The 16,501-nt window shown below is 46.7% G+C and overlaps 1 protein-coding gene across 1 annotated transcript in view; it reads right to left on the bottom strand.

Annotated features, from left to right (window-relative positions):
* LOC144942335 (SH3 and multiple ankyrin repeat domains protein 2-like) overlaps positions 1 to 16,501 on the bottom strand; it is a 362,265-nt gene that overhangs the window by 258,527 nt on the left and 87,237 nt on the right. The window contains exons 4-6 of the mRNA XM_078869142.1: positions 8,445 to 8,553; positions 7,750 to 7,901; positions 2,741 to 2,908 (exon numbers count right to left, since the gene is read on the bottom strand). Of these exons, the coding sequence (XP_078725268.1) occupies positions 2,741 to 2,908; positions 7,750 to 7,901; positions 8,445 to 8,553 (429 nt within the window). The remainder of the gene's footprint in view (positions 1 to 2,740; positions 2,909 to 7,749; positions 7,902 to 8,444; positions 8,554 to 16,501) is intronic.

The following is a 16,501-nucleotide window of genomic DNA, read 5'->3' as shown; positions in this document are numbered from 1 at the left end:
TCTGCTGTATATTTGGAGTTTGCGTGTCTCTCCCTCATCATCATCATGGTGGCTAGGAGATGTTAACTACCTCGCCTGGTATGGAGGAGGTCGTGGGTTCGCTCTCGTGCCTGGCGTCTGCTGTATATTTGGAGTTTGCGTGTCTCTCCCTCATCATCATCATGGTGGCTAGGAGACGTTAACTACCTCGCCTGGTATGGAGGAGGTCGTGGGTTCGCTCTCGTGCCTGGCGTCTGCTGTATATTTGGAGTTTGCGTGTCTCTCCCTCATCATCATCATGGTGGCTAGGAGACGTTAACTACCTCGCCTGGTATGGAGGAGGTCGTGGGTTCGCTCTCGTGCCTGGTGTCTGCTGTATATTTAGAGTTTGCGTGTCTGTCTCTCCCCGTAGTCGTGTTGATTTTTCTCCGGGTCCTCCGGTTTTTCCCTCCACATTTTGAAACATGCGTTTAGAGTATTTGGTTGCTATCAATTTCATATGATAAGCTGCTAAGTTGAGCGATCATTTGTGGCCAGGTCACTTCTGAAAAAAAACTTTAATTTTTTTTTGGTTCTTTCGGTAATGTCACGTGGATAGAAAAATAATAATAAAAAATAAAGTTAATTTAAAAAGATACTGTAGCCTGGTTCTTAATCGGAGTGAATGTACTGGAAGTCTATAATTTAGACTGTAGCCTGGTTCTTAACCTCGGTGAGTGTACTGGCAGTCTATAATGTAGAGTGTAGCCTGAAAAAAAATCCACGACGTTTCAATCGCAACACAAGCGGGCGTCATGAGGAAAAGGGGGGTTCGCCTCTAAAGGCAAACTGTTTATAAAGGTTTGGAGATGGGCGTAGCTTAAGTGTCTCAGCAGCACCAGCAGCATGGGTGTGGCAGCTAATGCCAATGCAGGAGAAAACCATTGCTACCGTCTACATTATAGACTGCCAGTACACTCACCGAGGTTAAGAACCAGGCTACAGTCTACATTATAGACTGCCAGTACACTCACCAAACTTAATAGCCAGGCTACAGTCTACATTAAAGACTGCCAGGACACTCACTCCGATTAAGAACCAGGCTACAGTATTTTTTTTATTCACTTTATTTTTTTATATATATCTAGGTGACTTTACCGAAAGAACCAAATAACATGAATTCCTGCAGTCACGAAAGTTTTAAGTCAAAATGTAACCGCCTCTAGGGGGAGGGTTTGCAAATAACTATACGATTTTTCAACAAACTCCGAGACAAGAAAGCTCATGTGATCGAGTCACTCGCATTTCTGAAGAGATGCCGCGACTCTAAGGTAATACCGATCTCATTTACACTGACTTCTTCTGCCGTCACATAAACGAATCTTGTTTAGGGCTAGATTGGCCCTGATCTCAGAGAGAATTAGACTGCTCTGAATTGAACTAGATCATGTAGACAAGACACTCTTGAAATCACACTTAACACTGACAGAAAAAAATGTCTACATCTGATTTGGAACATGTAGATAACATGACTGCTTCATCAACCGCTACAATGTCAGCTAAATGTAAGTATGATTTCCAAGTTCAACCTCCTTTCCAAGCAGAAACCAGATCCACTCATTAAAAAGTTAGACGTTGACAAGGTTGTCATTAATTCGAGTAATGGCCCCATTTCCAATGGTCTAAAGTCGGTTTTGGCTAAAGTGTTACACTTCGCAGTCTCCCCCAAACACATACCAGTGGATGGAATTTTGGCCCAGGTCGATGTAGCTTTAAAGGGTTTGGGACACATCACTGCAGACGTGACAAGATCTGAAATCGCTGCAAACTTCAAAAGCGCTAAGATACCAGTCAGCAACATCAGTAAGGATGAGCGTTTTGAGTCATCTCAATTGAAAGAGATGGATGATATTGTCATCCTCTCAGCCGATAAGGGCAATACCACAGTCATCATGGACAAAACCGTGTACAATAACACAATTCAGGACCTACTTAATGATGGTAGCTACATAAAAATTAAAAGAGATCCCACCAACAGTCTCGTTACAAAAACGAACAGTATCATCACTGATTCAGCTTCATTAATTGAAACGACCAAACGGTTTTCCTTAAAACCTTCTGCCACTAGGCCACCCAGATTGTATGGCTTACCAAAAATCCATGAAGATACACCCCTTCGTCCCATCGTCTCCACCATTGGCTCACGCACCTACAAACTGGCCCGATATCTGTCTGATACCTTGCAGCCATTCACTGGTAAGACCACCTCTTCTGTACTTAACTGAGCTCACCTGGTATCGTCAATTAAAGACATCTCACTGTCCCCAGGTGATCTGCTCGTCAGTTTCAATGTAGTTTCTTTGTTCACCAAAGTTCCTGTGCCCTCGTTAAAGATTTGGTGCAACAAGGATTGAATACTGATGTACCGAGCTAAAGAGGTCAGGTGAATCTCTCACGAACATTCATGCGCAACAGACCACCGCGCGTGGGTCGAGACGCCATAGCCAAATTTGACATCGAAAATCTTCAAGCAGTCGGCCCGCTTTCACCAACTACCAATCGCTACCGTTGTCTGCAGAGTCTCGCTCGCAGCCGACCGGCGAAGCGCCGAGTTGCTGTGGCCCGCGGTGGCGGTTGGTGGTGAGATGGGTGGAGGGGGGAGGGAAATCAGATCTTGCAACTCGCCGGTTGCAAAGTGGCTCGCGCATTGAGAGTGCTACACCCGAGCGGTCGGCGCAAGTGCACAATCAACGGTCGAAGCTGCGTCGCGAGCATCGGTCACCTGGTGAATCTCGTGCCACCCGTTCTCGTCGGTGCAGCCGATGGACGCGTGCTCGTGCAGGAGCAGCTCGCAGCAGTAGGGGTCTCCGCCCACCATCGCGGTGTGGTAGAGCGCCGTCAGTCCGTGGTTGTCCTTGTAGTCGGGCGACGCTCCCAGGTCCATCAGCGCCTGCGAACGCCCAGACAAAGACAAAGGTTCCACCCCCCCCCCCCCCCCCCCGCGTAGATTGTAACACAAATTGTTGGGGCAAGTGGTGTGAAGGCCGGTACGGAACACGAGGGGGTGGTGTGGACAGCACCACGCCCAGCCGCCTTTGTCTCCCTTAGTGGCGATGTTTACACACCGCACTAGGTACTCGTTTGAGGCTGAGTCGACCTAGGGGAGGCCCACGACCGGTTCAGATCCTCGTCACCGGTGTTGGCCGTGAGCGAGAATCGAACTCGGGTCGCCGGGTTCGTAGCGCAGAATGCTGACTGCTACACCACCGCTTCCCAGACAAAGAAGCTGATCGTCCTGATCACCTTTTGGCGTTCTCTGTTCTGACACTGGCGAGACTAGGCAATAAAGAAGGCTGTCTGTGGTGTCGGCCAATCCTTTTCAGAGACAATGCCATATGTCATCAGAGCACGTTTGTTTTGCATGTTCACCGCAAATGCTGTGTGTGGTTTTTGCAGACTTGATTCCACGCAAAATGTGTTTGAACATCTTAACACCTCCTGTTTGATTGCCAGAGAGGGGTTAAAACCCATTCGTACATTTTACTCGCTGATGATGTTGACATGGACCCCTTGTGCGTTGGCCATTGTCACTGCAGCCTGGGTAAAATGCCCCATTCCTGACAACAACAACAAATCCTGCTGCCTGCCACATTTAGGGGCAACTTCACAAGTGGCTCCACCCGCGGCTCTCACCATAGCGCCACTCCTGAGATTTTGCTGTGCACGACAACAAATTCGCGTAAGCCGCATGAGACCACTTGTCCGTGCGTAGGAGAAGTTTTTTCCCTGCATTGCCTGTATGTGTTCATACGTGTTCATGTGCGTGTGTGTGTGTGGGGAGTGGGGGTGAGCGGTGGCGCAACGTTTAGCGCGCTGCGCCACGAACCTGCCAACGCGAGTTCGATTCCGCTCACGGCCAACACCGGTGGCGATTATCTGAACCGGTCATGGGCCTCCCCTAGGTCGACTCAGCCTAAAATGAGTACCTGACGCAATGTGTGAACATCAGCACTGGGGAGACAAAGGCGGCCGGGCGTGATGTTCGCCACCCACCCCCTCGTGTGCTGTGCTGGCCTTCAAAGGTGCTCGCTAACAGCACTTGCCCCAACAGTTTGTTAAGGCTATATGGGGGGTCTTTGTCTTTGTTTTTTTTGGGGGGTGTGGGGGGCGGTGGTGCAGCGGTTAGCGCGCTGCACCCCGATTCTGACAACGCGATTTCGATTCCCGTTCACAGCCACAACGTCCCCCACTAGGTTGACTCAGCCTTAAGTGAGCACCTGGTGCAATAGCGCTGGGGAAGAAGAAGGAGAAGAAGGCCGGGCGCTTGGGTTGGTCACCCATCACCCACCACCGTAACACGTGGCTCTAAAACACAAACACGGCTGCCAGGCCACCCTCATCAACGACGCACCGCTTCGATAGCCCCTCAAGGGCTGTAAGATCTGGGGATGCAGCAGATCTCCGGGTCAAGCCTTCGGTCTGCGAGCCGACAATATTTTTTTTCTTCCCTTTGTGTGACGGCCCCTCCAGACTCTGGAACTCTGTCACACGAGATGTCAGAATCCGTGAGCCTGTGGACATTTTTAAAGCTCACCTTAAACGCCCCATTCGCCACACGCTCGTGTTGATGCAATGCTCAGGCAATGCGGCAAACGGCTTTGAGCATCCGACGCGTTCCTTGTCCCTTCTCGGCGGCGCTTCACGAGTTATTGTCATCTTCTTGGTTCTTTCGGTAAAGGGACGTAGAAGGGAAATAATAAAATAATAAAAATGAAACATAATAAAATAAAATTCTCACGACGTTTCGGCCACAACACAAAAATAAAACGTAAAATTAAATTCTCACGACGTTTCGGCCACAACACAAGGACGGCTGCTTGTGTTGTGGCCGAAACGTCGTGAGAATTTAATTTTACGTTTTATTTGTATTATTTCCCTTCTACGTGACTTTACCGAAAGAACCAAGAAGATGAATCCCTGCAGTCACGAAAACTTCCAATCGAGAGCTATTGTCATTTTGAGTGTCTGCTGCTGCCGCCGCTACTGTCTTGTGTGGTGCCTTGAAGGTGCTTCGCGAACGGCGCTTCATGAACGTAATCATCATCATCATCATCGTCGTTATGATTACTACGAAGAGGCGAGGAGAACCGATCCGCAGCGAGACGTCGCAGCGACTCGTGAACGGCCCCGCCGTGCCGTCTCCCTCGTGCGGTGCTCGCAGGACGAAGCGGGGTGTGGGTGGGGGGGGTTGGAAGCGAACCCAGAAAGCCGTGGCCACCGTTGTCACCGAAAAGCCCACGGAGTCTTCATTTCACACCTCATTTGCACCCTGAGAGACGCGTAAATAACGCGCAGGCGCTGGCTTTTTTTTGGGTTTCCGAATGAGCGTTTAATCAATGTAACGCCGCCAAACTGCGGTGGGCCACGCCGAGGAAGCGACACAAAGACAAAGGTCCCAACTCCCCCGTATAGCCTGTAACAGACTGTCGGGGCAAGTGCTGTTAGCGAGTAGCGCCTGTGGAGGTCCGGCGCACGAGGTCGGGGTGGGGGGTGGACGCGCGGCCATTTGAGTTGTCCCTCTCTCTCGCTCAATGAGTCACGTTCAACGCGCAACATCCAAATTGAGTTGCTGTAGATGTGAGCGCAAGCAACGCTGCCTCCCCCCTCCACTCTCGCACGCCGCGCGTCACCATCCTAACTAGGGCTGAACGATTTGGGGAGAAGATCTCATTGCGATTTTTCTGACAGATGTTGCGTTTGCGATTTGATTTGCGATTAATCTTTTTTTATAGTCAAGCTTCAGTTCAATATTCGCGGTGTAATAGATTTAAAACACGTGATGGAGCATTACCACCACGTGATACCATCAAAATATTAACCGCTCTGTATATTCTAATGCAAGGATGAGAACTTAAAATATATGAATTGCTTCCAACATGATTTTATTAAAATTATTTAATTGAAATAGAGCAATCAAACATAAAACAATTGTTAAGTTAAATAAATAAAGTTATAATAATTAATTAAACAATTCCAATAAGAAAGTAATAGGACTTTTCAAATCGCAAAAAAACGCAGCCTTTGCCATTTGCTACTCGCATTATTTCAAATTGCGATTTCGACTTGAAATCGATTAATCGTTCGGCCCGAATCCAAAGGGCTCACCTACGCCTCCCCGCGCGTCCGTTTTCCCACACCAAAATTGACAAACCTCCTCCTCCCTCTCAGCAGCGGCGGCATCTTCATTTCCGCGCCGTTAGAGGCATCCGCGTCGCGGGCACCGCTCCCGCAAGGCTACGTGAAGCGCGGCGGGAAAAACGATCGCCCGCCGTCAGATCCGCTTCGCGGAATTGCTCGAAGGGACGCCGCCGGGAACTCCCGGGACACTTTCGCCGAGGTGTGCGGTCGGCGCTTAAGGGGGCTACCGGATTTCCGTTCGGATCAACCTGGCAACGTTTCTATAAGTTTGCTTTGGAACCAAGGAGGAACGCTCCTTCAAGCTCCGGTCCTCGTAGATCTTGCGCGGGCTCTCTCGCGAAGCCCTCTTCGGCGGCGGCGTTGGCTAGCGGAACTCGACGTCGCCACTTTAGCATTGCGTCGTTGCCTCGCCGAACCGACCGTCCGGGATGTCTGTGAAAAGAGCTCCGTAGCTCACGGGATTGCTGCCGCAGTCTAAATGAAGATCCTGATTCTGATGGGCATTTGGCTTCTGAACACAGTGACAGCCACCGCACGCGAGAACATCATAGCTGTTCTTTTGTGCGTACATAGAGTAGAACCCCTCTTGACGACTACCGCTGTCAACGATGAATCGCTTAATAACGGGCCTCCATAGAGCCCAATGTGTAGTGTATAGTGTAGTGTATAGTAGTGTAGAGTAGTGTATAGTGTCGTGTATAGTAGTGTAGAGTAGTGTATAGTGTAGTGTATAGTAGTGTAGAGTAGTGTATAGTGTAGTGTATAGTAGTGTAGAGTACCAAGAAGATGAATCCCTGCAGTCACGAAAGCTTTAAATCGAAATTTAGTGTAGAGTAGTGTCATCTATAGTGTAGTGTATAGTAGTGTATAATGTAGTATATAGTGTAGTGTATAGTAGTGTAGTGTACAGTAGTGTATAGTATAGTATATAGTGTAGTGTATAGTGTAGTGTATAGTAGTGTAGTGTATAGTGTAGTGTATCGTAATGTATAGTGTAGTATATAGTGTAGTGTATATCATTGTAGTGTATAGTGTAGTATATAGTGTAGTGTATAGAAGTGTAGTGTATAGTGTAGTGTATAGTGTAGTGTATAGTAGTGTCGTGTATAGTAGTGTAGAGTGTAGTATATAGTGTAGTGTATAGTAGAGTAGTGTATAGTGTAGTGTATAGTGTAGTGTATAGTAGTATAGTGCCTCCATAGAGCCCAATGTGTTCGCTTACCGACCATTGCCCTGTTAATGACGGGCTGTTGTAGGTACAGTAAATATTAGTAAATATGAATGCGTGTTTATTTTAACATGCGTTTATAAATGTTCTATCTTTATTCATATCCATTGTTTAAATATTAGAAAGTACGTTTTTTTGGGTGAAAAAGGGCAACTTCCGATGCTATCAGAACGAACGAAGCCTTCAACGTGTCTTTCCCCACACTCGCCTAACGACTGAATCGCTGAACGACCGCTTTCGTGGAAACCCCAACTACCGCCGTCGAGAGGGCTTCGACCGCACGTCGGACCCCTCGGTTCGCGACCGTACGCGTCGCCAACCTTGCCGATCGGAGGGTGCGGGCATGGGCAGGGCGCGCGCCGTACCATGAGAGCGACGGGGTTGGTGGCCCTCGCCGCCTTGTGGAGGGCCGTGAGCCCGTCGCGTGCTCGGTAGTCCAGGTGGGCGCCGCCGGTCTTCAGGGTGCGGATCGCGTCCGAGCTGTTGCACAACTGCGCGGCGAGGGTGAGCGGAGACTCTGCCACGGCGGGGGGGCAACAGCGGTGGACGCGTCAACAACAACAACACAAATCTCGACGCGGCACTCGCGGAGCAGACGATGGATTTCGCGTGCGCGTGTGTTTGCACGGACGTTAGACTTCTTTCGCACCGTACGTAGCCAAGGGTGCTAATCGGAGGCACGGGGGGAAGAAGTTGAACATACATTAGAAGAAGGATTAAGGTGCGTTTGGCTGATATAAATTTCCACGCGATAAGCCGCTTTGTTTAGCTATTAATTGTGGCCGGGTCGCTTCTGAAAAAGAGCTATGTAGCTGAGTGGGCCCTTACCTGGTAAAATGAAAAAAATGTTCATGAGTGGTGATAACTTAGTGAGCCCTACGTCCAGTAGTTGACGATGGTCAAAGCTCGTGATGGCGATGACGAGAGTGTGCACCAATTGTAATGAATCGATGAATATCACCTGCCTGCATGACGCGTCGGAATTTTCCCACTTCATGTAGGGCAACAAGATCGCCCCTCGGAGAGCATTTCACCTCGCAAGACAACCGCCATCGCTTACCACCACTGTCAGGGTCGTGAAAGTTTGGGTCCAGTCCTCGGTCAACCATCTTCTTGATTTTCTCTATCGACAGGTGTTGTACGTAGCCCATGAACTTGCGAAGGTTCACCTGTCGAAACAAACGCGGCTGTATTGTTCGGACGCAAACTCTCATAGATATTTGGCAGCAAACAGAATCAGAATCTTTATTTAAACTGCAGGAGAAATCCGATGAGCTATGAAGCTCTTTTTGTTTATAGACGTCCAGTTGAGGGGGGAGGGGGGGGGCACGGGGGTCAGCGAGTTACAAACAACAAATAATACAAAAACACACGATAGGGAGTATACTCTTTAGTTCTTTCGTAAAGTCACGTAGGTGATAATAAAATAAAATAAATCACGACGTTTCGGGCATAACACAAGAGTCCGTCCTCAGGTGGGGACAACCACAGCGACAAAACAATCGCTAAAGTATGTCCACATATCTTCTTGGTTCTTTCGGTAAAGTCACGTAGAAGGGAAATAATAAAATAATAAAAATAAAACATTATAAAATAATTATCACGACGTTTCGGCCACAACGCAAGCAGCCGTCCTCAGGTGAAGAACAGACCCGTTCTACGTGACTTTACCGAAAGAACCAAGAAGATGAATCCCTGCAGTCACGAAAGCTTTAAATCGAAAAATATGTCCACATACTTTCGTCGTGATTTTTTATTTTATTTTATTTTCACCTACGTGACTTTACCGAAAGAACCAAAGAGTTTGGATCCTTGCAGTCACGAAAACTTCAACGATAGGGAGTGCAAAATAGAGAAACGGTGAAGCAAGTCACTAAAATAATTAAAATATGCAAGTACAAATTCTATAAGTGCATAACTTCCTGCCGATCTGTCAACAACGAACGCGAGATTTGCAGCAAAACAGTCCCAAACCCCGCCAAGACGACGCAGAGTTCCTCAATAAAATTGCACATTAAAGTTTAACTCTCGATACACGGGTAACCATCACAGTTACCAGTCACATTTGCAAACTGTGGTTGTATCCGGCACTAATGTTCTGCTTCAGGATGTAATTTTGCACTCCACGCTAGGTCTCCTGCATTGCACCTTTTGCCAACGACCTTAATCATTCATTTTGTCAGGGTTCTTATTAGAGTCTCCAATGGGTCCACAGCATCACAGCTTCAAGGCGACCCCAACCACTGACGGTGGGAGGCTAAAGATGGCACTGTGACCCGAGTATGTTCACTCCTAATCGTGGCCTGATTTCCCAGATGTCAGGACAGGAGGGTGGGTTTGGTGCCTCGTGGGCTCAGCACGTGGTGGTGGGAAGATTCTTAAGATGTACGGGCGAGAGAGGAGCTGAATTCCCCAAAATGCTCTGAAGTTAAACTCGTCTCCTTCGTGGTCCTGTTACGCACAATTCCCGTTATCCGCAGAGTTGGGGGAAATCCTGTGAATCATCTCATTATCCGCCGATCATTATTGTTGTTATCATCATCCTCACCATGAGACCTCTTTTACCAGTGCCAAAATATAGTAGTAGGTTTTTACCCTTTTAAACTGGTACAAAACCGACACCTTTATACAAGGCATCATGTTTGCAATAACCACAACACCAGTAGTCAAGTATCATTATCAGAGTTGCTTCTTTTTGTTTGCATTTTTGACTACTTGTGTTGTGGTTATTGCAAACATGATGCCTTGTATAAAGGTGTCGGTTTTGTGCCAGTTTAAAAGGGTAAAAACCTACTACTATCATCATCAGCATCAGCAGCAGCAGGAGCAGCAGCAAGAACACGGAAAATGAGAAAGAAAATAACCATTTGGAGGAACCTTAAAACATTTTTGTTGTTCATGTTTAAAAAGGAGATAAGTGGCAAAAATTCACCTCCGTTATTTCTGATTGGCTTCATTTTTTTTCACGTGAAAATTAATCCCCCCGAGGTGCGCGTGCACGCACACCTCCGAAAGGTGCGCGTGCCCCCGTGCGTTGCAATGTCATCGCCCAAATTAGCGAAACACATTCCCACCCCCCCCCCCCCCCGTCTCTTGCCAAGCAATGGTGAAGCAGTGTGCTGCACGACACCCTTCTTCTAAAACGACCCTTACAACCACGATCGGGGGATCCAATCGACAAATCTTTCTTTATTTTGCCTATTGACGGGCGTCGATCAAAGTCATATTTTTACTTCAAATGAGCATTGGGGCAGTGCGCCACCCTCCAATTTACACAATCTGAGCCAGGGCTGTCAATTCCTCCACCTTGTTTCAGCTCACAATCAATTTAACGTCATCATTATTACCTGCAATATTTCCGTTTAACACGTAGGGTTTCGCGACCAATATCATCCATAATAGAGGTTTTTTGGGGCAAATCGCGTAATTATATAAATGTGTCGCCTGATTAAGCTAGTTGTAATTACTGGCGAAACGTCGTACTCAGATTGTAAATGCTGTGACTTGGCTCTCCAACACACCGGTGGTGCTGTACTAGTGACGAATTTGCCACGTTCTGTTTACGTGACAACCCTTACTAGTTGGCCGTGTCGGGTGGTGGCGGGTTTTGACGACACGTTTATATATTTACGCGATCTAAATATATTTACGCGACCCAAACAAACCACCTCTATTACGTACAATATTTTCTCAAGTTATTGCCCGATGGCCGGCTAACCCGCCACTCACTCCATCAGGGCATATGGACACCTCTGCTCTGCACGGCTATGCGTGCATGTCGCCTTGGGGGTTGTGGTGTAATCCAGCGCTGTGGAGAGCGAGGGGTTGACGGGTCACACACGTGTTGCCAAACTCCCTTCCCGTAGGCGTCAAGGAGGTGACATTTGACTTGAGCCGATCTCCCCGAGTGCCATCTCAGCGCACTGACCCCTTCCACCCTGCACAGAAGTCCTATCAATCAATAATCGGTCAATCAGCCGATATTGCCCACGTTAAAGTAGGCATCGTGCATAGAGCAACAGGAATTCATGAATAAACCAGTCATGCCCTCAGCGGCTAACACAGACTGACTAACACAGACTGCCCATTGCAACCTCGATGACATACCAAATTTCCAAGTCGGCCCTTTAGAAAGGATAAAATTAAACATTTCATAAAAAAGTAATGTTTGTAATAATGTGCCCCAATTGTTGTGCAATATAATAGCAGCCAAAACAATTTTAATGACAAGTTTCAAAAATGCATTAGAGAAAATGGCATAAAATGCCACGGCAAACTAATTATATCCTCTGAGTGGAAATGTTTTAACTCTCAACATATGAACAGAAGCTCACATTTATGCCTCTAAATCAATGAAATTATGACGAACATTGCAAGTGAAGAATAAAGCAAATGCACTACAATCAAATGTATCTTTCAATATTTTTTCTTTTTTGGTTTGTTACATATCTAATTCCTTGCAATCATGATTATCGTGCAATCTTTAGCATGAGTTGAGTTCAAGTATGCTCCCTCAAAACTAATATATCCAAGTGCCCACCGAAAGCAAGTATAATGTATCCTTTCTTTTGCATACATTTATATTTTCTTAACCATTTCCCTCCGCATGACGCTGTTCTTTTGTTCGAGTTTATGTATGACAAGTGACCGCCCTTCACTGTGTGTGCGGACCAGAGGGTCACTGCCAAGGTATCCGAGTTCTAGCTCTGCTATATATACTTCAGTGGGCTGGTCTCTAACACGAAGCGTTCTCCATGATAATAAACTCTGGCTATCGCCTGATGATGCTCGTTGTAATTACCGTCGAAACGTCGTACTCGAATTGTAAATGTTGTGGGGTTTAGTCTCCAACACACCGGTGCGCTGCGCTAGTGACGAATTGTTACGTTTTGTTAACGTGACAAACCTTACTAATCGGTTGTGTCGGGTGGTGGCGGGTTTAACAACACATTTTATATTTACATGATCTAACTCAAAACAGCCTCTTTTATGGATAACATTGGTCGCGAAAGCCTCCTACTAGTAAGGTGTGAAACCAACGAAGGGTTCTACAGCTCTGCCAGAGATCTGAGAGGGGTTTCTTTGTCTCGTGATGTGACGCCGATAGTACCAACAGGACGCAACAACAATTAAACTGGGGGGGGGGGGGGGGGCGATATTTAACAACAACAAAATACATGGTGAGAATATAGTTGCCAAAAGAGTGTGGTGGATCCAGTGAAAACAGTGACCTAATTGCGACAATTTAACACAACAACAAAAAACCCCACTTTTGTTGAAGAAACATCCCGTCGAGTAGCGCCCATTAACAAGAAAGAAGCGTTGTGCTGCCCTGTCCGTACAGGTGACTTAAAACATCAGTGGAAGGCGCCAGACAAATAAATGTAAATTATTATAACGCAGTTCCAGGAGAATGGAACTGAAGGCCACGTTTGAGTATCACAGCGAGATATAAAGAAACTTTTAATTTACCAATACAATTCCCCCTGACAGCCAATTACAATAAACAATATAGGGGGCGTCCATAAATTACGTCACGCGATTTTGGACGATTTTTGACACCCCCACTCCCCCTCGTCACACGGCGTCACAAATAGTCAGACCCCCCCTCAAATATGACGTCACAAAGCTCTGCCCTCCCCCCCAAACTATATTTCCATTTTGAAAATAAAACATGCTTCAAATCGATTTAAATTATTGTCATTGTAGTGCGTATTTAATGTGGCGCTGCACTCTGATGTCGGAGAAAACATTTATTTAAAAGTCTATTTAATCAAGTAGAACGTGTTGTCTATGTTCATTTAAAGTTGCGCATTTTGATGTGACGTCACATTTCTCAACCCCCCCCCCCGCTCGTCACACATCGTCACAAATGTCTGACCCCCCCTCCCCCAGGTGCGTGACGTCATTTATGGACAGCCCCATAATTACACTCTTGCGCCCTCAGGCTGGTGAAAAACAGAAAAAAATGAAACATTTTGACATTCGCTCTCAGCTGAGTGGCGAAATTTCGCATTGTGCTTGACTTGAGTGGTTCCAGTGGGTTTTGATCGCTTGACGCGGACTTGGAAGGTTACGAGTTAATACCCTGCCCGGGGATGCCTTAGTCCGTCATCCCCCTGGGGTTAGCAGACGCAATTTTATTCTTCTCTTCCTTGCGGATGATGGCAGCAATATGTCCACAAGCTAAATGGTAAATGTCGAGGTCTGCTCGGCTTGACGAGAGGGCTTCAGGAGAGAGCGCTTGCGGGGTTTTTGCTACGCCTCCTCCGTTGGTGGTTTGCTCTGCGCTCCATAGATTTGTGTCGCAAATACAATGAGTGCCGCTTTGCAAAAAGTCAGTGGTTGTCCTGTAATTAAATATAAAACTGTCCCCATTGTGAGGGCGTGGAATCTGTACCACACGCCTAAGGCTACAAGCAGAGACGCAGGCCCACATGCATTGCTCATTTGAGAAAAGGAACTTTTGCAGTGAGGTTACATAGTGAGTGTTAAAGTTGTAAGAAAATTAATGACGACACCAAGGTGACAGACACTGCATTGTCGGAATCACGGCGAGAGAAGTGAAGGTGACGAAGGTCGTTTTGAATCCGTGCATGTTTAACTTTAGCACGCATTGTATTATTTTATTGTATTGTTTATTCGTACAAAAAAATATTTTAAAAAAGGTGTCCAGGTGAGGTTGGAAACCCACGAGGGCTCATATGAAAACCACACACACACAAAAAACAACGTCTATAAAAAATCAATTGATCAATAAATATAAACGAAGCATACTAATTACAATTAAACACAATGTTTAACTCAGCGTAAAAAAAAATAAGCACGTTTGTTTTTGTGTGTGAGCAGAGCGCCGGGTGGCTAAAGCACAGCACGTTGGCACAGTAGTGGTGCATCAACCAATCATCTCGGTCATCTCAGTCAGTCGACCCGTGGCACCTGGGTCTGCCCCGTGACCTCCTGCCAGCGGGCGTTCGACACTTCACGTGGCCTCAAGGTGCACATGGCCTGGCACAAGCGTCGTGGTGACGTCACCGCCACTTAGTGGCGAATGGCGGTTGTTGTTGTGTGTGAGTGTGTGTGTGAGAGTCAGGCTCCATGGAGGAGAATCCAGGGTAGTTTGGCTCATCAGGCTGACCCGTAGTCGATGCTTTAAGTTATCGAGGGGACGGTGATGATCTTTTGGCAATGTGCAGATAGAAATTCCAGAGTAGGGAACCGCTGTGTCTGATGGAGAATTGAGTCTATGCATGGTGCGGCATGCGGAATTATTTCGTGACGCAGCTGAGCGACGGTCGAATGGCCCCTCCAAAGGGATGTGACTTCGAAGTCACCAAAAAAATCTTCTATTTAACGAATGTGGAACATTGGTATTTTCATCCCAGAATTCGGGTCAATTATCGCGGCGCCTTAACGTTGAAAGAAAAAAAAAGCCGGAATAAAATGAAGAAAAAAATCTACGTTAAAAAGATGTCAGCGCGGAAACATCGTGACAGAGGGATTAACGAGGGAGAAGCGCCAAGGTGGAATTATCGTAGCCAGCTCGCGAAGCTGCCTAAACATTATACCGTCCTGTTCGAGCTGACATTTTCCCAGAGTTTCAACTACTCAACGCACAAAGTCTCCCGGCAGCGTATTCCGGCGGTCGCCCGGAGCAGACGACGGAGCGTGTGAGGGACTCGATGCCCGATTCGCAAAAAAACGCACAAAGGAGGCACCTTCTTGGTTCTTTCGGTAAAGTCACGTAGAATGGAAATAATAAAATAATAAAAATAAAGCATAATAAACGAATTACTTTATTATGTTTTATTTTTATTATTTTATAAAAAAAATATTTTTTTTATTATGTTTTATTTTTATTATTTTATTATTTCCATTCTACGTGACTTTACCGAAAGAACCAAGAAGATGAATCCCTGCAGTCACGAAAGCTTTAAATCGAAAGGAGGCACCATTACAGCGATAGACTCCGCTGCTCCTGAAGTCAGCATCCGGCTCAACCGCCTGAGCGTCAAAAAATATATTTGTTGTTTCTCTACATCAACATTAGCCGATACGAATTAGAAGAAGAGGAAGAAGAAGCGGTAATACCCCGGTTAACGTCGGGAGGGATGCGTTCCTGAAAGGTGCAACGATGACGAATATCGAAAACGACGTCCATCGAAGCGATTGACAGGTGGAGAGGCGAAGGCTGAGAGGCGAAGGGACACGGTGAAAGGACGGGGCGACGACGATGCCGTCAGCAACGTTTAAGTGTGCGGGGTGGTTGAGGCGACGCAAATCGGGCAGTAGCGGTGTGTCGATCGTTATAAGGCGGCGAGTTCGCGAAACGACGGTAGGAGGCGCATATCGGGTTATTGCCGTTTCAAATGCGGCGGGTTTTTTTTCTCACACTCAAGTTTATTTTGTTTCGATCAATTTTAAAGTTGTTTTTTTAACCAACGTTAAAGCAAGCAGATTGCCCGGCCGAAGTCTCTCTTTCAGTCTCGACGGGCTTTCCGCTTCTCCTGGGTAAAGGTGATTGGGGACGCGCGCGCGCGCTGCACGGTGCTGGCCACGCGTTTGCGCGTGCGACCCACGAAACGCCCTCGTTTTAAACAACAGCCCTTCCCGTTGATCCGTAGCAGAGGGCGCTCGGCAAAAAAAAAAAAACCACGTGGCTCATTGAGGGCTGCCCGTTCCGTGTGACGTTCTTTGTCAGGCACCGTCGTCTCGTGTTCACGTGTTCACCGCAGTGCATTGTGGTTCTTTAATTTTTTAATTACCAGTTGCCGACCCCCCACACTGGCCGCCCAGGGTCTAGACTCGGGCTGAACGATTAATCGATTTAAAATCGAAATCGCAGACCTGTTATTCACCTGAAGACGGCTGCTTGCGTTTTGGCCGAAACGTCGTGAGAATTATTTTATTATGTTTTATTTTTATTATTTTATTATTTCCATTCTACGTGACTTTACCGAAAGAACCAAGAAGATCATATTACTTTATTATTGGAATTGTTTTATTTTGTATTATTATAGCTTTATTTATTTAACGTGACAATTGTTCTATGTTTGATTGTTCTATTTCAATTAAATGTTTTAAATAAATACATGTTGGAAGCAATTAATATATTTT

Source organism: Lampetra fluviatilis, chromosome 27 (genome assembly GCF_964198595.1).
Source record: "Lampetra fluviatilis chromosome 27, kcLamFluv1.1, whole genome shotgun sequence".
Taxonomy (NCBI): domain Eukaryota; kingdom Metazoa; phylum Chordata; class Hyperoartia; order Petromyzontiformes; family Petromyzontidae; genus Lampetra; species Lampetra fluviatilis.
The sequence above is the reverse complement of the archived record's forward strand: the minus strand, read 5'-3'. Positions and strand labels throughout refer to the sequence as shown.